Source organism: Mastomys coucha, unplaced genomic scaffold, assembly GCF_008632895.1.
Source record: "Mastomys coucha isolate ucsf_1 unplaced genomic scaffold, UCSF_Mcou_1 pScaffold22, whole genome shotgun sequence".
Classification (NCBI taxonomy): domain Eukaryota; kingdom Metazoa; phylum Chordata; class Mammalia; order Rodentia; family Muridae; genus Mastomys; species Mastomys coucha.
The window spans coordinates 12,300,692-12,319,793 of NW_022196905.1; the positions used below are offsets into that span (position 1 = coordinate 12,300,692).

The 19,102-nt window shown below is 38.6% G+C and overlaps 1 protein-coding gene across 3 annotated transcripts in view; it reads left to right on the top strand.

Moving 5' to 3' along the window:
* Meis1 (Meis homeobox 1) overlaps positions 1-19,102 on the top strand; it is a 140,844-nt gene that overhangs the window by 101,791 nt on the left and 19,951 nt on the right. For all 3 annotated transcript variants that reach the window (XM_031342251.1, XM_031342249.1, XM_031342250.1), the window contains one exon: positions 13,885-13,961. In XM_031342251.1, coding sequence (XP_031198111.1) covers positions 13,885-13,961 — 77 coding nt within the window. The remainder of the gene's footprint in view (positions 1-13,884; positions 13,962-19,102) is intronic.

Below are 19,102 nucleotides of genomic sequence, written 5' to 3' on the forward strand. Positions count from 1 at the left end.
GCATTCATCAGGCAAAGGTACTGATTTCCCTGGTCCTGTTTTAGAAAGGGCAAATGCTGTCTTGTCAGACTGCCACATCGCCTGTGAGTCAGAATGATGACAGCCCCTTTAAAAGTCATTCTTCTTTCTTTGGGTCTAATTTGTTTAATTCTAAGCAGAGAGCAATGCATGTTTACACATTAAATCATACAATGGAGCTGTACGCTGGTGGTGCATGCCTTTGATCACAGCACTTAGGAGGCAGAGGCAGGGGGATCTCTGAGTTAGAAGCCAGCCTAGCTCTATAGAGCAAGTTCCAGGACACCCAGGGCTACACAGAAAAACCCTGTCTCAAAAAACAAAATAAAAACAAACAAAGAAAGAAAAACCAGAGGCTATTATCCCTGCCTCACAACTGGCTCCGACAGATATAACTCCAGCATTTTTACTTTATCATTAACAAGATAAACTTTGAGCTCCAGTAGAGTGTAAAGAAAGCTAGACTGAGCAAAAAGAGGCCAAGAGCCTAGGAGACGCACTCCAGCTACAGACCCTGAGTGCCAGCCCTGTGCTCACTCCCTTGCACACTGACTGTAATGAGACATGACTTTATGTACTCACTAGGTAATCATGAGATTCAGATTGATAAAATATAAAAAAAAATTCACAAGTATAAAGTATTATGTAAATATATAGGTATCCTTCAAATGCAAAGCCAAGTCTTATAAATGGAGGCCAGAAGCACTCTTTACATTAACTTTAATATCATCATTTTTGCCATCATTCTTTGGTCTTTTTGCTGATGAGCAGTCTAACACTTTTCTTTTTGAGATAGGGTTTCTCTGTATAGTTCTGCCTGTCCTGGAACTCACTCTGTAGACCAGGCTGGCCTTGAACTCAGAAATCCGCCTGCCTCTGCCTCCCAAGTGCTGGGATTAAAGGCGTGAGCCACCACTGCCCAGCAACACTTTTCTCTTGCTTATCTAACTCATTGTCAAACCACAGTGCTAAGATCAGGACATACCTGCATTAGCATTTTCCAGTCCAGTTAGACTGAGTAACTAAAAATGCAGAATGTGAGAAATAAATACTCAGTATTTGCCCAAATGTAACATATCCTCTCTTCTGGAACCTTTGGAGACAGACTGTGACTGATCATCAGTAGGGGCTTTTGAAAGAAAATTCAAAAGGACAAAGGTGATCGTAGCACTAAAAAAAGTTTCTAGAGATGTTTGCTTGCTCGTTTCTGTTAAGGGAAAATTCTCTTTAGTCTGATTGCAAGGTAAGGTTTATGCTGTTAAAAGAAGTATGGTGAAAAACTGCCATGCGTATTGCAGAGAGTAGATGCAATTAACTAGCTCAGGCCACAGTGGGTAAAGGGGGAGAGTGGTTTGGTGGGACCAGGCTCAGTAAAGGTAAATCGCGTTTGAATCTGAACTTCAGATCTGGATGTAGTGCTGCCTGGCATATGTTGAATTGATAATGTCCATGTGTTAAAGAATTCTGATTGTTTCTTTTGCCTCTCTCCCAGCTTATAAAAATGCAAGCAGACCCACCTAATGAATATTAATGGCAGTGATGTCTAGATAACTATGAAGCCCCTGGATCTGTAGAGTTGAGATGTAGCAGCTAGGGAGGAATTTCTGTGGCTTTACTTAATACAAATTTACGGAGTTTTAAAGAATAAACATTACTTATTGGTTTAGTATCAGTATTCCAAAGTAGAGATTTCTGTGAAATAAAAAGCTTAATTCCGCCCCCCAACCCCCTTGAACATTTTCTTTACCAAGGTCTTCATTTTAAAAGACAGGAAACTGTTAGCTAAAAAAGAAATTAACTTAATCCCCCCTCATTAAGTTTCAGTCTTTTTTTTGTTACTTAGAGACAAGTTATAATTATACCACAGCAGTGCAAAGCGTGTTGTACACGTTCTTACACAAAAGAACTCCAGTTGTTAAGGGGACAGCAAAAGAAAATGAGAACATTGGTAAATAACTGATATTTTTTCCCTATACATCTTTCCTGGCCTTTGAAACAACATTTAATTCAGGCGTTTAAATTCATTAACTACAAAAATTCTGCACATGTGATTTTAGTAAAAGTCAACTAACTGGCTAAATAACGGTTTCCCGCCAAAGGTGATAAATGCAGCCTTGTAGGTGGAAGGTGGACAGTATCTGAATCTCCATACATTCCAGTTCTACCATGAATGAAGGGGAGTGTCTTCCCCTTCAGGTTGGTACCTTTTAGATGGAACTTTTAGTAAGCACAGGGCAAATTCAGCTGTGTTCTCTCTCTCTCTCTCTCTCTCTCTCTCTCTCTCTCTCTCTCTCTCTCTCTCTCTCTCCCCTTCCCTACCTCCTTCCCTCCCTCATTTCCTCCCTCCCTCCCTAAGACTCTCATTGTGAAAAGATTTTTTTTTTTTTAACTTTTAGCTTTACAAAAGACAGGCGATCGTTATATTGCAGTTTGCAGCATTCCCTTCTAGTATTTTCCATTTTTATGGCTGTTCTTTAGTTTTCATTGCACCTTTAATGGTGAGCCTGGTCAGGAGAGGTGAGAGGAGATGTGTGCACACTTGGCTGTGAGGCCTGCTTCCCAGTGTCTGCTAGCTGGGCTTCAATCCCTGTCCCTGTAGATTTTAATGTCCCCACAGACTGCTGGCAGCCTGCTTCCAGCTGGGGCAGGCATGATGCAGTGAATTGCTTTTGAATGTGCTTTACTCAAATAGGCAGTAATTACAAGCTTAAAGAGGTTTAGTGGTCCAGTAAACTACATAATCACCCCTGAATTAGCCTGGGCTCATCAGTTGCAGTCCAGCAAGCTCAAGTCTGCTGTTTGTATGCAGCCTTGATCACATAGCAACCTGATCAGCAGGTGTGGAACAGCCAGAGTCCCCCATAAACACAACTGTCTACTGGGGACAATGATCTCTAATGAGATGAAGCTACACCATCACTGTAATTTAAGTGGGAAAATTAGCACTAGAGAATGAGTACCAGTTCCAGGGGTCTTGAGTCATATTGGGAACAGCACGGATTCTCCATTGCTTCCTCCCCGTCTCTGCCTTTCTTTGGAAACCTCAACAAATGGACTGTTTTGCTGCTACACTCTATTCTTTACACAAGGAGCTGCTGCTATTGTTTTTGTTTTTGTTGTTGTTGTTGTTGCTGCTGCTGCTGCTGCTGCTGCTACGGCTGTTCTCTGAATAATTAATGCTGGATAGAAGCATCTTTAGAGGCAGTGATAAGGACTCATTCCAGAATGGTCCAGATAGTATTTCACACTCTTGACTTTTTCTCTTTCAGTTTCAAAACACTTTCTACTTTGATTTTTAAAGTGGAAAAGTGATCTTTAGGCTGGTGATGGGTCCCTTTTAGTGGGCATGCTCTCTCAAATAGCAGAGATCAGCGAAGATAGTGTGAAAAATGGTTCTTAGTTTATTAGACTACATTGTATGTCAGTCATGAACTTTCTCTTGGGAAAAATGGCTCCGTGAATTATGCTGTTGTCATGTGAGTTTGTTAAAGCGCAGTTCTTGGGAAGAGGCTGAGTGGAGAGCATTTCCTCTGACATCTCTCCTGTCCTGTGCTGCTCTGGGTACTCCTTACACTGAGAACTTGAAGTTCATCACTTTGGAAATAGCCCATACTTACAACATTTGCAGCAGCCAAACCTACTGACAACATAGAGTGGATCTGAGAGACCAAAAGGGGAAATGATCTAGCTATGTAGCTGACTCTCAGGGACAAATCCAACCCCAACTTATTTAGAAACAAGTTAGCTTGTGAGTCTGTATGGACTATAAAAACAGAAGTTAAAGTGGTCAAAAAGTTGAGTGAGAAAGACGAATACTTGTTGAAGTTGGACAGTAGGTTTCTTGACATTTATCTGCAGGAATCTACTAACAAAAGCCAGGATATGCATGCAGCATAATGGCACATTCCTTAAATCCCATCACCTAGAAGGCAGAGACTGGTGAATCTCTGTGAGTTCGGGGCCAACCTGGTCTACATAATGAGTTCCAGGACAGGCAGAGCTACAGTCTGAGAAAACACAAAACAACTGGAATAAAAAGCCAGTTAAAGGACTCTGGTGTCTCTAACTTCAGTAACTTTTATTCATTCATATACCAAATATTTATTGAGTACAGAATTAGTTTATTCATTTGAAATTATTTTAAATGTAGCTTAACTCGTACTTGATTAAGAATCACGTAAGAAATGAAAGTAGTTGGAAACACACACATACCAATTTATTTCAAAGTAGAGAATTTAAGACATAGTGGAATGTGGTTAGATAGATTAGCAGGCATTTGATTCTGGGAACTTAACCATGTTCTTGCATATAACCTATCATCATCCTTGCATGTGTAAGCAATGCTACAAACAGTAATAAAGCGATGGGTGTAGTGATTTCCAATGAGGTTTTTTTTTTTTTTTTTAATCTTAGGGTAAGATTGACTTTTGGTTCCATTAACAGAACTGAATTGGAGCAATAAAAGATACATATGCACATTAGAATGATAGTTTCTTTATATATAAGTAGGTACCATCATATACATCTGTGGTTAACTCATCAGGAATGAAAAGGTCTGCCCATCAAACACACACACACACACACACACACACACACACACACATACACACACACACACACACACACATCAAATCTTTCTAACTTGATGCTACCACCAAGTTTCATATCCAAGTCTTACTATGTACCAGCTATGTTCAATTTGAGAATGATTATCCTTTTTGTATTTGTTTTCCTATCTATGAAATGATTATAATCATTGTACCTCTCTGTGCAAATATGTATTTGAAATATTTTCAACAATGCCTGGGGCAGCATCCTCTCTGTCCAATACATGCTATACTTACTAAGTGTTAATTCAGCAATGCTATACTTAATAAAGTGTAACTGGATGCTCAAGACAGAGTGTGGGCAAAGCCCTGGTGAGATGTCTCAGTCTTTTCTCGACCTTGCCCAAAATACTTGCTTCCAGAGAGGAATAGGGAAAGGATGGGGTGGATATGAGAAAGGGAGGGGTGTAGGAAGAAATGGCAACTATCTTCTCTCTGTGCGTTCCAAGGGATGTGATGTACATGGTCTTCACACTCCTTTGTGATATATATATTTTTGGTCACAGACGGGAATAGGGAAATGGGAAGGGTCCGTCACTGGGAAAGTAAGCAAGTGGGAGAAACTCAGGACAGATCGCTGCACCCACACTAGTGACTGGAAGCCCTCAGTCAAGTTCTGTGTCTTCACCAAGCTTTAGCATTCCCATGGGAAGAACACCTAATCACACAACCACTTCCTGTGATGGCCATGGAGACTACACAAGAAACTGCATGGCTGGATGAAACGATAAACCAAAGAGTGAAACTTGCATTCTCTTCTTAGTCTACCCCACCGCTAAGCCCCTCCTATCTAGTCTGTTTGGTTTCCTTCTGTTTCCGTGGTTGCCTACTGAGATAATCAACATTCAGGGGATGATAATTAATTATAAACATTCAAAATAATTCTAGCACTTTTCATTAATGTTAAGATTTTTAGGAAGGTATATAAGTAATTGCTAATTTAGAGTCCTATATTTTATCTATTCTGCCTGCACTTAAAAGTGCTTCTGCAACATAGCTACTGAAGAATGAATTGAAACATTATTATACTAGACTACAGTGACTATAGAAAAGATACATGTCTTCTTTCAGGATTTTATTTTACATCTAATTTACATTTAGAAGAAATTAAAAGATTAGTTAAGCAAAGCAGGACGAACACTTAATATTGGCCTTATAATTGGCAACAAAACTGTTTTCCTGGCTATGTCTTCAAAATATGGTCGCAGTAATGCAAGAAATAAAGGAGAGCGGTGAAATATTATCCAGCATTTTGCCTTTCTTTCCACTCATCTGTCACTCTTAAGTGATAAGATCAAGGCTGCAGACTCTCTTACCTGACTTCCCTACCCACATACCTCCACTGGTCATTTGTTACAGTCTTATATGGACAAGATACCAAGCGAGATCATCTACAGGGTGACTCAACTAACTTCCAGAAAAAGCCAGCGCCAAACAAGAAATAGAACATTTAGTCTGGACAAGCAGGCAGACTCGAGATGTTGACAGAACATTAAGAAAACATATCAAAATTTACAACTTCACTGATGGTGCTCCAACTATCTTTTTGGCTTCTTAGCCAGGACCACAGTTGCTTCCTTTCCTTTCGATTCAAGCCTATGTGGGGACGCAGGACCTGACTGCTATGCATTCAGGCTATGCTCCTCAAGTGCATGGAGCACTGCTTTTGTAATGTAAATGCCAGGCACAAAGTGTCTCTTTGATAATGTGCAGTCAGAAGACAGAAAAAGCATTCACTGAAACAGTAAAACTAATTCATAAAGCTGAAAGACAATAGGGAAGCATTATGGATTTTTTTTTTAAGAAAAAAGTATCCTAGATCAATGTAATTGTCACAGTGTAAGCTATTCATAGTCAATGCGTAAGGTGAGATGACTGCAATTTCACTTAAAATGAGAGAAATTTTTATAGGCAAAAAATTAGGTTAAACAGATGTAGTTCTGTTTGGTTACCAATTTTCTCCTTACCTTCTTAGAGCTCAAACACATAGCTGGGTATTTTGATTTATATTCCTAATTCCTTAGCATCAAAAGGTGAAAACTCTGAAGTTTTAAAAGAATACAGAGATGTAATGGTTAAAAGCCATATGGTAGCTTTCTCCCTTTCTTTAAAGGGAGTATCTCTCCATCACATACCAGAGTTTAGCTCAAGGTCAACTTATATTAATGCATTAAACTTAGCTGTGGAGGAGGCACACGGCTGGAGGAAAAAAGGATAAAAGAAGTTCTGAAATTGTTCTCCCAACATATTCAGCCAAGCCACAGAACATTGCCCTGATAAGGCTGATATTGGACAGTTGCCATAATTCCTCCTGTTAGATCGGCCCCTCTAGTACCCATTCCCATACCTTTTAAAGTATAGCGTGTAACATTTTGCTTGAAAATTGCTTCTACCTCTATTGCTTTGTTATAGCTGTTTTGCAGTTTCTGTATAGAGGCACTTCTGTGTCACAAGAAATTACTAATCTGAGGCTTGAGAAGGGGCAGTGTAGCCTTCCATTATCTCACCGGAGAGCTCTGTACAGGATTATTTTCAAATTTTCTGCTGCCATTACAATGTGCTGTTTGAGTGGGCAAGGCGGTGAGGGAGGGGATGTTATTGAAACTTGGTTACCAGGGCAGATAAGATAAAGTTCATCACTGTCTTGGCATCCACATTTTCGGCCAGGGGTGGACGTTTGATGAAAGGAGCCCATTTGGTCCAGGATAGCGTTACGATATAAGGCTGGACATTTTCCATCTGTGTATACTGTAGAGTTTCTGTCTTTTTTCCATTGATGCTCATCTGAAAAGGCTGCTTGATTGTTTAAATAGATAAATTCTTTTCCAAGGTATTGTAAACTCGTAAATACCAGATAACTGCCAGCACTGTGGGAGGGTCTCCCATGCCAACCTCAATAAATAAAAGTAGAATTGCACTAAGAAAAATTTTCTTTAGAGAGGTGCCATTTTCTTTCTGTCATCCGCTGTTCCTCCTGGCTAGTGAGAATGACAGTTCAGACTAAACTTTAATATGAGTTATTTTTAGTTTGTTTTTTTTTTTGGCCAGATATTCTTTATTGCAGTTATTCAGAGCACATTCACTGGGGATCATTTTGTGCTTTGATAAAGCTATAAGACAACCATTCTCTACTAGGTCTTCATTGCAAGTCATTCTGTGTACCTAGAAACACATGAAGAATGGAAAATGGAGTGGAAGTTAGGCCGCTGATTAGGGAAATGACGATGGTCATCTCGTGAGGTCTCTCTCATTGCTGGGGTTCCATTCTTCAATGTGACCAGTTTCCCTTCCGAGTCCAGCATCTCCTCTCTTCCCTGGGGAACTAGACTGATGCATGTGTGCGGGTTGAATGCTGGAAGGGAGGGTCCGATTTGCCCAGACATAATCACTGCTTTATGGCTTTCACTCATTCCTGAGGTGTTAATGCAGATCAAATGGGAAGCACTCCAGACAGAACCCTTGTAGCTACTGCACTGCTTAGCCCTCCCTTTGCAATCGTTAATTCTTATTGTAGGATCTAGAGTTAATTTCATTTGCTCTCTTAATGTTTCACAGGTCTCCCAGTGGCACTTGCATCTCCCGTCTCAAATTCCCATCTTGATCAATTGTTTGCAAATAATTAAGCTTTTAGGAGATAATGTCACAGGGCTAATGTATACAGCAAAAGCTAGGTCTCCCTCACTGCCTACTGGACAGTGGTCAAATTTACTCGGATATCCCAAATTGATTAAACTGATTGGTACAGTAGGCCAATGCTGTACAAGAACCCACTGATCTTTCTTCAACCAGTGTACTTGTTATTTATGTGCAATAAGGCATAGGGGCTCAGGTAGATGGCCAAAAGAAGCTTATCCTTTAGTTGCAGTAGTTTGGAATGAGTTTCCTGTTTTCTCCTGAAAATGGTGCCTTTCAGGGATCACTCTTGATGCTCTGCAGCATGGCTTCTGCCCTCATCTCATTCACACTGTGGGTGAGCACAGCAGGCTGTGCATGGTGTTAACGGAAGCCTGGACTGCTGAGCATGTGGGGGCAGTTGGCTTTTGTTTTGTTTTGGTTTGGTTTTGCTCAATCCATTTTTCTATGTCTACAAAGACATAACTCATACTGTCCACAAACAGCCTAGGTAATTGAGATTCATAGGATCTGAGATATCTAAACTACTAGGTTTATGTTTAGAAGCCTACTTTTCTGTGAATTTTTGGTTAAACGGGTATCAGCTACATGGAGTCAGAGTTTTCATGTAGTATTTTCTGGCAATTATACCTTAAAAAACATGAATTGAGAGCTTGTAGGACAGGAAGCCAAGGCCAAGGGACCATGAGAAGAAAGAAAAACATGTCTCCTTTACAATAGACAAAGAATTTTCTGGTATCCCAGTAAGTACAAGGTTCTGGATGCCATTCCCCAGAATATTCAATTTAATACACACACACACACACACACACATATGTGTGTGTATATATGTATACATATATACACGTATATATATGTATATGTATGTATATACATATATATATGTCCTGCTCTTTGCCATACCATATCCCTTATTAATAATGTCCAAATCATTGTGACATTTAATTTTATCCAGGCTCATTCATATCTACATAAAAAATATATCCCAAAGAGCTGAAAATTGCTTAATGGAGACAGAGTGCTGAGTCTCTATAGCTTGGGGCTGCCTAGCAATTATGCTGCATGAAATTAGACACAGTTTGTTCCAATTACTTAAAATCAGATCACATGAAAAGTGACAGAGGAGAAGAAAAAAACCTAGCCCTTTCTCAGTTTTGTGATATTTAAATTATGAAATCAGAAACTACATGATGTGAAGAAACCAGTGGAATTTGCTGTGGAATTCTGGGGGCCGCACTGCATCTCTTTGGAGCTGTAGTGATTCAGGTAATTTTAATGATCCAAGGAGAATTTTTCTGACACCATTTGCATAAATAAAATGTGAATTGGATTTGTCTTATAAGAATGTATGTAAGACTTGCTCACAAACAAGCATGCAAAAATACTCTCGAAAAACACAGGACAGGGAAATTGCTGTGACAACTCTCAATTTTCAAAGTAGCTAAATAGGAACGACACAAATACTAATTTTTCCATCTGGTTCTGGTCATAGCATTAGGACAGCCAATAAGACAATAAATAGTGTAACTCAGTTCTACAGAAGAGTGAGAATAGACATATTTATTAATTTTCCTGATAAATAATTGACAGAAACTTTCATAGGGACTGGAAAACTAAGTAAATAATATTACAGAAAATGTTATAGACCAGAATATACCTGTATGCATGTTTACAACTTTATATTCAAATAGCATCAACAACTAGGTGATAAGAATTGAGGACTTGGGGCCAATTAGATAGTAAAGGCTTCTGCTAACTTGAGTTCACTCTCTGAATCTCACTTGATAGAATAGAACCAACTCTGCAAGTTGTTCTCTGACTTCTACAAGTGTGTTGCGACATGCATTTACACCCCCCCACATATACATACATGCATATATACACATACACATGTGCATACACACACATGTACACACACACACACACACACACACACACACACACGAAGGCAAGAATGTTTTCCAACATAATAGTTTTATTTGGGAATTTCACATCATGTACCTTGATCACACTCACTTTCCAGTCCTTTCTATGTCCCCCCTAAATATATGACCTCCTCCCCCAAAAAAGGAAGAAAGAAAAACCTCAGTTTGTGTTGTCTATATACTCACTGGAACATGGTCCAACTCCCAGTGCCCTGTCCCCTAAAGAAAGCTGAGCCCTTTTCCACCCATACTCCAGGCAGAAACCATCAATTGTGAAGAGCTACACTTCAGAATCCTTATCACAGTTTTAAAGAGTTCTCTTTGATGGTTTCCTTTTTAGACTGTTATTTTGAAGGGGGGATCTTAGGAGGGGGGTAGTAGTTGCCAGATAAACCTTATGTGTTCTTCCTTGGCAAGAATTTTTTTTTAAAAAAAGAAAATTGCACATTTCAAATTGTAGTTTGTATCTCTTATTGGGCACTACTGTTTAGAGCTATTAGTTGACAAGCCATTAATTTCAATGGATGTTAGGACTCAGAGTGACAAAATTGAGGGTTATAAAAGTTGCTCATGTTCAAAGTCTTATAATTAGTAAGTACAGTATCATTTATAAGCTCTAATAGAGTCATTTTTATTATATATAGTTTTTCAACTGGTATAAAGATAGAACTACTATATTATAACATTATAATTCAGTGTTCTGTTTGAAAGAAGAGAGATTCACTAGATGAGAATTGTGTGGAATGCTTTTATACAATGGGGATTATGTTTTAAGCTCAGGATATTGGGTGATGTTTAGTTCTATACTAGTCCCAATACCTGTGTTTTTTTTTTTTTCTTTCTTGAGTGTGGTCCTAGCTCATTATAGTGTAACACATGAGTCAATTCCACGATTAGGATTGAGGCAAAAGAAATATTAACATGGATGCCTACACTTTCTATGAGCTCTGAAAGACACCTTATTATCCATTTTGGTGCTGAATCCGATAGATAGTATCTGTGTACGATACCTTAGTTGTAGTTAGTCTCTGTTCAAACTAGTTGCTAATTTCCCATTACATACCCATCTAGATTTTAAGTATGATGAATAATGAAGCAAGGAATTTTGAACTGGTACTTGAGTAAGAAGATACTCCAACAAGAAAATACAGAATAAGAAAATGTCTTGCTATCAGGGAATAAGGAAAAGATTGATGTGATAAGATGTGTATGCATGGTGTGGTGTGTGTGTGTGCGTGTGTGTGTGTGCATGTGTCTATGTATGTGTCTATGTCTGCCTCTATATGCATTTGTTGGCATGTTTGTATCTGTATGTGTCCCTGTATGCATGTGTGTATGTCTGCATGTGTCTCTATATGCATGTGTGTCTATGTGTGTATGTGTGTGTGTATGTCTGTATCTGTCTCTGTGTGCACTGTGTGTCTGTGTGTCTCTGTATGCATGTGTGTGTCTATATGTTTGTCTATGTATGTGTCTCTGTATGCATGTGTGTGTCTGTAAGAATGTGTGTGTATGTCTGTATCTGTCTCTGTGTGCACTGTGTGTCTGTGTGTCTCTGTATGCATGTGTGTGTCTATATGTTTGTCTATGTCTGTGTGTGTCTATGTATGCATGTGTATGTATGTGTGTCTCTGTATGCATGTATGTGTCTGTATAAATGTGTGTGTGTGTACATAACCTTGAGCTGACCCCTGACACTGAGAAGTATAGAGAGTAGTCTCTTGGTGTGTTAGAAGAGCAGAAATGAGAACAATGTGGCTGAGTGAGATCAAAGCACCAGGTGAGATGTCAGTGGCATTGAAAGGGTGGGGCCTGGTGGCTGGCTCTGAAGGTTTTGTAAGCCCTATGGAGGTTTGTGAAGACTTAGATTCTGGAAGAGGAGGAACGATAGCTATTGGCCTTCCCTTTGCCTGGCTAGTCTCCTCACCTGCAAAACAAGAGGGATGGTTGTTTCATTCATGTCACTCAGAGGGATCTAATGGGGATTAATTACCATCCTGTCTGAAATATACCTCGAGCTCTTTAGAGAAAGGCACTCTAGCCCATGAAAGCAAAGCCTCAGTCTAATTGTATATTTATTGATTAAGTGGCAATCAAAGACAATGCTTATGGGAAAAATTACTATATCCCTGCTCTCCACAAGTATACCCAATATGTGTAGGACATACTTAAAGTTACATGTAAAAGCACTGATGTGATCATTAACAATTTCTTAAGCTCTGATTAGACATTATTAATGAGATTAAAAGCTATGTTAATTATCATCCAATAGACCAGAGTTTAGTTTCCATGGCACACAGAGTTAGGTTGAGTCTTGAGGGTGCCCTTTCTCATTCATAATGGAGCTAAGAGTAGAAGATTGTCTGTCAGGGCAACTTTATCTGGGAAGAATTTATGGGGAAGCAACCTTTCAAGGGAGCCAGCGTCTCCATAGGTGGAAACCACAACCCCAGCTGCAACAAATGTGTATTGCAACTTAGCTGTACTTGATTGCTAAGCAGAAAATGTTTCTAGAAACAAACATTTCTATAAAATTCCAAACTCATTTCATTATTTAATTATGCAATCAATACTTTTTTATACTCTCTTCCTCATGAGGAACCGAACTGGGCTTGTTCTTAGTATGTGAAATATGATGTCCTTTGAGTTCTTATTGGTCTTTATGCAGAATTCTAGCATACGTTGACCTTTAGGTGTGGAAACAAACTGTATGCATTGCTTTTCTCATCACTGTACGCAAACAAAACAAAACAAAAAGAAAGAAAAGAAAAGAAAAACAACAATAAAGCCTGACAAAATAATCTTCGGGGAAAGGATTTGTTTTGGCTTACACTTTGAAGGGATACAGTTCATCATAGATAGAGAGGAAAGTGCAGAGGGGAAGGCACAGCTGTGGGAGCCTGGGACCAATATCTACACTCTCACATCTCTAGAGACAAGAAGCAGAGGCAGCCAAGTGCTGACACTAAACAACTTTCTCTTTCCCCATTTCTTCAGTGTAGGCTCCTAGCTCACAGGGTGGTGCTGCTCCCACTCAGGATGGGATTTTTCCCTAGGGTAATCCTCTCTGGAGAAGCCACACCCATGCAGAGGTGTGTTCTGTAAATGACCCCCAAGCTTGTCAAACGACAGTGAAGATGACACCAATTTTGGTTGAGCTTTGCTTGTGGGCGTTTTGCTCAGCAAGATTTGAAACGAGTGACCTAAATAAAGTATACCTAGCTTAGTTTTAATATTTTAATCCAGCAGTACAGAGTTATGGAGGGAGAATGTAACACCTGAATACTGGAGACCTCAGTTGAGAGTATATTAAATCACAGGAATATTTTTTCTAGATAACAACACAAATACACACACACACACACACACACACACACACACACACACACACACTCCAATCTGATAAAATACAGTGGAGATCATCATAAACTTTCTAGCCTTGAAACAAATAAACTTGTTAAAGAGTAAACTCTGTATCATAGCTCTGCAAGTGTCTTAAATAGACATTTCTACACTTCACTAATCTTTGTAATTGGCTTGTCTTTTACTGCCATTAATTAGATGATGTAGTCTTCCATTAATAAGAGTGACACACCTCAGCATTTTTACCTTTAATTATAGACTTCACTAGACACTTAGGTTATTGACAAAATGGTATAAACATTGCCTGTTGTACACATACCTTTTTTGATCTCTTTCAGCACCCTTACCCTTCTGAAGAACAGAAAAAGCAGTTGGCACAAGATACGGGACTCACCATCCTTCAAGTGAACAATTGGTGAGTAATTTGGCTTGAGTTTACACACAATCTGTTTCTCCCTCTGGCAACCTACAGTTAATGTCTGGCATGAAGAAGCCACACCCTGTTGCTGAGGCTTTCTCTAGTGGCTTGCTGATCCAAAGGTGGAACTAAACTGGACTGCTGGGGAGAAATGTTTTCTAACTTGGAAAATAGAATGTATTGCCTTCCTCCTACTTTATGACTCAACAGGTCTTAAGCACAGGATGAGTGCATATTGGGTACTCCCTCTGCCTCATTTTCTTTGGCTTGTCTCTTCAGGATGATTGATAGAGTTGGTATCATACTATTTTCTCTGAAGGAAGAAAATATACCATTACCAAATAGCAGTTATAAATTCAATGGAAAGCTAATTCAATTAGATTTTGTTGGCATTCTGTGCCTCAAAGATGTCATCCAGTATTGTCTTATCATTTAAATATGGAAAGGAAAAAATGAGTATTTGTGTTTTTTTTTTTCTCTGAAGGTCTTCAAAATCTGATGTTGCTGAAGGCTGTTCAATGCTATTTCTAAGTAAAGGAGAAATTTCTGCACTGGGGTTAAACTGAGGTTACACACTGAGTCCTAAGCTATAACATTCTGACTACATGTCCAGCAATATTGCACTGAGGCTTTGAGAAAGTGTGATTCATTTCCCTCTGTGTCTCGGCTAAAACCATGTTAACAACAATCACCCAGGCCTACTGTTGTATTTGAAGGGTATTGAAATCCAATCGCCCCTAAAACTGAGGATATTTAATTAATCACCCTAATATTTTCAGATCAGTGTTTTTGATGGAGAAGTCTTATATTCTTTGAAGTACAATCCAGAAAAGCCTCAAAATCTTGTTGGAGAAAGGAGAAAACTGAGAATGGCAGTTTGTAGACACAAGTATTTCTTTCTGTTCAATAGGCATCAAAGATTAATATTACAGAATCTCTGATTATATAGCCTAATCCATTTTGGTGAATACATTTGTACTTGAGGCCCATTGTATTTACATTAACAGACCCTTCACTGTTAGAGAGCCTCGAGCCTTTGGGAGATATTTCAGATATATTAAACCCCATTATAGAAAATGTAATTTCTGTCAATATAATCCCATGTGTTCTTCAACTTAGTATGTTAGAGATAACAAGCTACTTATGGTATATTTGCCTTTGGAGGATTAATTTACAAGTACACTATCTGCAAGACACAGACAGACTCACATGAGCTTTGCTTGGAAGGGTTATCAATTTCTATGACCTTACCACAGCCTTCAGAGATCAATGTTTGCAGCGCTCTTAGTGGCTAGGGAAGCATCAAAGCCATACTATATCTAAATGTGTTGAATTCTGTTGCCTCTGAGGTTTTGCTGTTTGTCTATTTTTATCTGCTACTGTTTTTGAAATCTTCAAGACTGCTAACACTGCATATCTGAAGTCAGTCTTTCAGAAAAATCTGGATGATTCCATAAGAAAGGCATAGTTTTATAGGTGCACGTACAATCATGGCTTTAGGCTTAAAGTCATGATGATGTCCTTTAAAGTCCTAATGCAGTGAAAGCTGTTGAAATGTGGCATCTCCTTGGGAAATGTTCTTTGGTGAAGGTAAAGGAGTGGCAGGCTGAGCTCTAGTTAAGGAGCTCTAAGGAGCACTAAGGAGCTGGCTGCCTACTGTGCACACCATCTCCCTTCATCCCCAGTGTTTGCTAGCAGACTTTATTCATAAACAGAGTTACCAGAATAAATTCAGCACACTCTGCTGTGCACAGACCACTGATGGGACATTGCTTGTGAATTTGGGGGCAAAGAGATCTTCCTGTGATGCCAGCCAATCTATATACACTATCATTTCTCTAGATTGTCCACACAAGGTCTACCTGAAACTGGCAGACCTTCATAAGTTATTAACCATGGTTTAACTTGTTCTGTATTAGAGGGGAGAAAAAGAAGACTAGAAATTAGGAAGCTAGGAAACAATTTTCAGAGTGTGTGTAAACCTCAGACTGAAACTCTAATTGGCAGCTAGATAATTTCAAAATTACCTTTATGTTTTCAAAAGGGACCAAAGTGTGTGGTTGTCTCCTTTCTCCTTGTCCGTTCTGTTGGTAGAAATTGTCCTTCCTTGCCCGTCATTGCTTTGGATTTATTGATTCCTCTATCTCCCTGTTAACAACTTTTTCTGGAGAGAATGTCTCTAAAGCAACCTGAAATATTTGAGATGGGTTTCTTTTCTTGAAGTGTAATGAATCTGGTGTTTATGTGTTTGATTCAAGTAGAAAACGTTTTGCCAACCTTCTGGCTAAGCATGGTGGTGCACGCCTTTAATCCCAGCACTCAGGAAGCTATCAGAGTTCCAGGCCAGCTGGTCTATAGAAGGAGTTTCAGGAAAGCCAGAGTTATCTTGAGAAACTTTCTAGAAAAACCAAACTAAAGCAAACCAAATGAAACAAAAGAACTCACCAAACTATTTCTTTAGGCTTTAGATAGGAAAGAACATACAAATAATGAAGGTGTCTTTTTAAACCTGAAGATGTCAAAGAATTTTAAACAATGGCCTGTTTGAAGACTAAAAGGTGGAGAAAGTAGAGTCGATTTTCCTTTTACTCTACTATAAAATCACACCAAGTTTTTTGATTTTTTTTGAGAGCCTGCAAATAAATACTTTCATTGCATAGAATGGCAGCCTACGAGGTTATTTTCTTCTAGAAATCCTAACTTTAAAATGATCATTAATGTCTTAAGACTTCCTCTTCACTTCATTTAGTTACAACTTAAAAAAATATCTTCTTAGATTTCTTAAAACTTGTTAACACACATGTAAATTTTTGTATATGCTATGAGTCACTGTTGAAGATGTTTCATAAAATGCTGAAGGGCAGGTTGGGTGTAGATCAGTCATAATTATTGGCACGAACATAATGTATTGACATGCACAGTATGTTAAGTGAGAACTATAAACTCATGTCTAGTTGCTAGCTTGTCATAGAAACCTTAACTGATGCAGCTTCAGTGAGGCACCGACTAGAAATGGAGACAAGAACTTTGGGCACTGTTCCTTCACACCAACATTTATCACGTTTTGATTTTTTGTGTTGACACAAAAGTGAAAGAAAGATCCTTACTGCAAAACAATAAGACAGATTTGTTGAAGACAAAACAGAGATAGAGATGTAATTACAAATACCCATATTCACTCTTTTAGTCAGAATAAAAACAGAGAGGAGGGATCTTACAAAGGTTGGATTGAGCCTAGAATTGACTGAGATTTTTTATCACAAGAGAAGTTGTAGAGCAGATCTATGCAAACATCTTTTGTTGATGACCCACATAAGATATTGCAAATACGTTATTTGATTCACAGAAGATATTGCATGGCTTTTCCATGTGAACTTCTATGACTGCTTACCTCAGTGTTGGGAGAGGTTTAGACTCAAGTGTGGTCAGTTGTGAGGTGGAGGCTGCACCATATGTTTACACCTCCCTTCTCCTCTGCTCATTCAGTCTCAGGTGTAATCTCACTGAGAAATGGTCAAAATCACACGTTGAAACTTTCCGGCTTTGAGGTGTTTTTTCTTTTCATTGTTGTGACAAATACTTCTTAGAACAATATCCATATGTTGAGCAGTTTTTCATTTGAAGTAGAAATATTGTAAGTTTTGACAGTAGATAGTTTTTCAGGTCTTTAGATATTTAAATATGTAAATAAAGCTTTAAAAATCATTTCAGTATTCAACTTTTTTATCAGATGTGTTTTATTTGTTGTTTGAGAATTTCATAAGCGTGCACAATGTGTTTTTATCTATCCCCCAACTCCTTGTCCTAGGCAGATATCTAAAAGAAACATAAACATACATGAACGAACACATACATGAACATGCATATGTATTGCAAACTCAAAACCAATATTGGTTCTTTTTTCTTTTTAGTATACCAACTTTTATATGTTGAAAGTGTGAGTGTAGAATGTTCAAATAAAAACACACACATTTTTAGGCCAGTTTTGCAGACCAGGGGCTTCCCTGTAATGAAAACTGATGTCTTATGCTGTACAGTACTACGTGGCAATCACAGACACACCCTGTCTCTGCAGAGTACTAGCCTACAATACATAGAGTAAACTTCTTTCACTTCTTGGCTGCTTTTCATTCTTATATTTTCCTAGAAAGGCCTCATGTTAAACACTTACCCCTTTGTGCTCTGAGGAGGTGACGCTGTTTTTACATGTAAACTATATAGTAAATATGAAATATTATATGTATAGAGAAAGAAATGTAAATAGGAAGAGAACCCTTTTCTATCAATTGGTAGTATAAAATTCTAGGCAGCACCCTAACATTTGATAAGGCATCACAACTAGTGTCCTTGATAGATTTCAGATTGAGAATCCACACTGGATCTTCCCAAGTCCTTTATCTATTGCCCTTAAACCTGCCAAGCATCCAAGCATCACTTCCCGTTTCTTACCCATGGGGGAAAGATAGACTCTTACACTACAGGCAGGTAAAATTGGAAGCTTATTTTTAGAAAATCTGATCTTTACTATAATAGCTGCAACAACTAAAGGTCAGGTTTATTTCTGAATTGTAGTAGCAATGCAGCAAATACTTTTAGAAGTAATCAAAGATCCTATAAATATAGGGACCTGTTTAGATGAAAATGTTAAAACATTCACAAATTATCCTTTCAGCTTCTGTGATCTAAAAATCAATAGAGGTCAGTGGGTTCCATAGAACTATTCTGCTTTTCTTCTGATGTAATTTAATAACACATTTTACAGATGTTGTTTAAACATTAGGCACAGATTGTTTTGTCGATAAAGCTAAGCAGAGGCATGACACAAAGACAAGGGAAAAACAAATGTAAAAATAAAACAAGGAAGAAGAGAAAGAAAACAAAAGCAAAAGCCACAGTAGTGTTCAGTGCAAGAGGCCCTGGGTCATTTGTTTGCTACTCAAGTGCAAAATGAAAGTGCAACTGTGCAGTGATTTCTTTCCCTGGCTGGAAGTCACCTAGGGATGAAGCAACTCCACACACACAAAGTCATTTTATTACACAGCTGCTTCCGCTTTCCCCTTGGAGAATTGCAGAGCAACCTACATTTAAAGTAGACTTCCTAATTGATCAGTGAATTAACAGGTGCAGTGGGGGGGGGG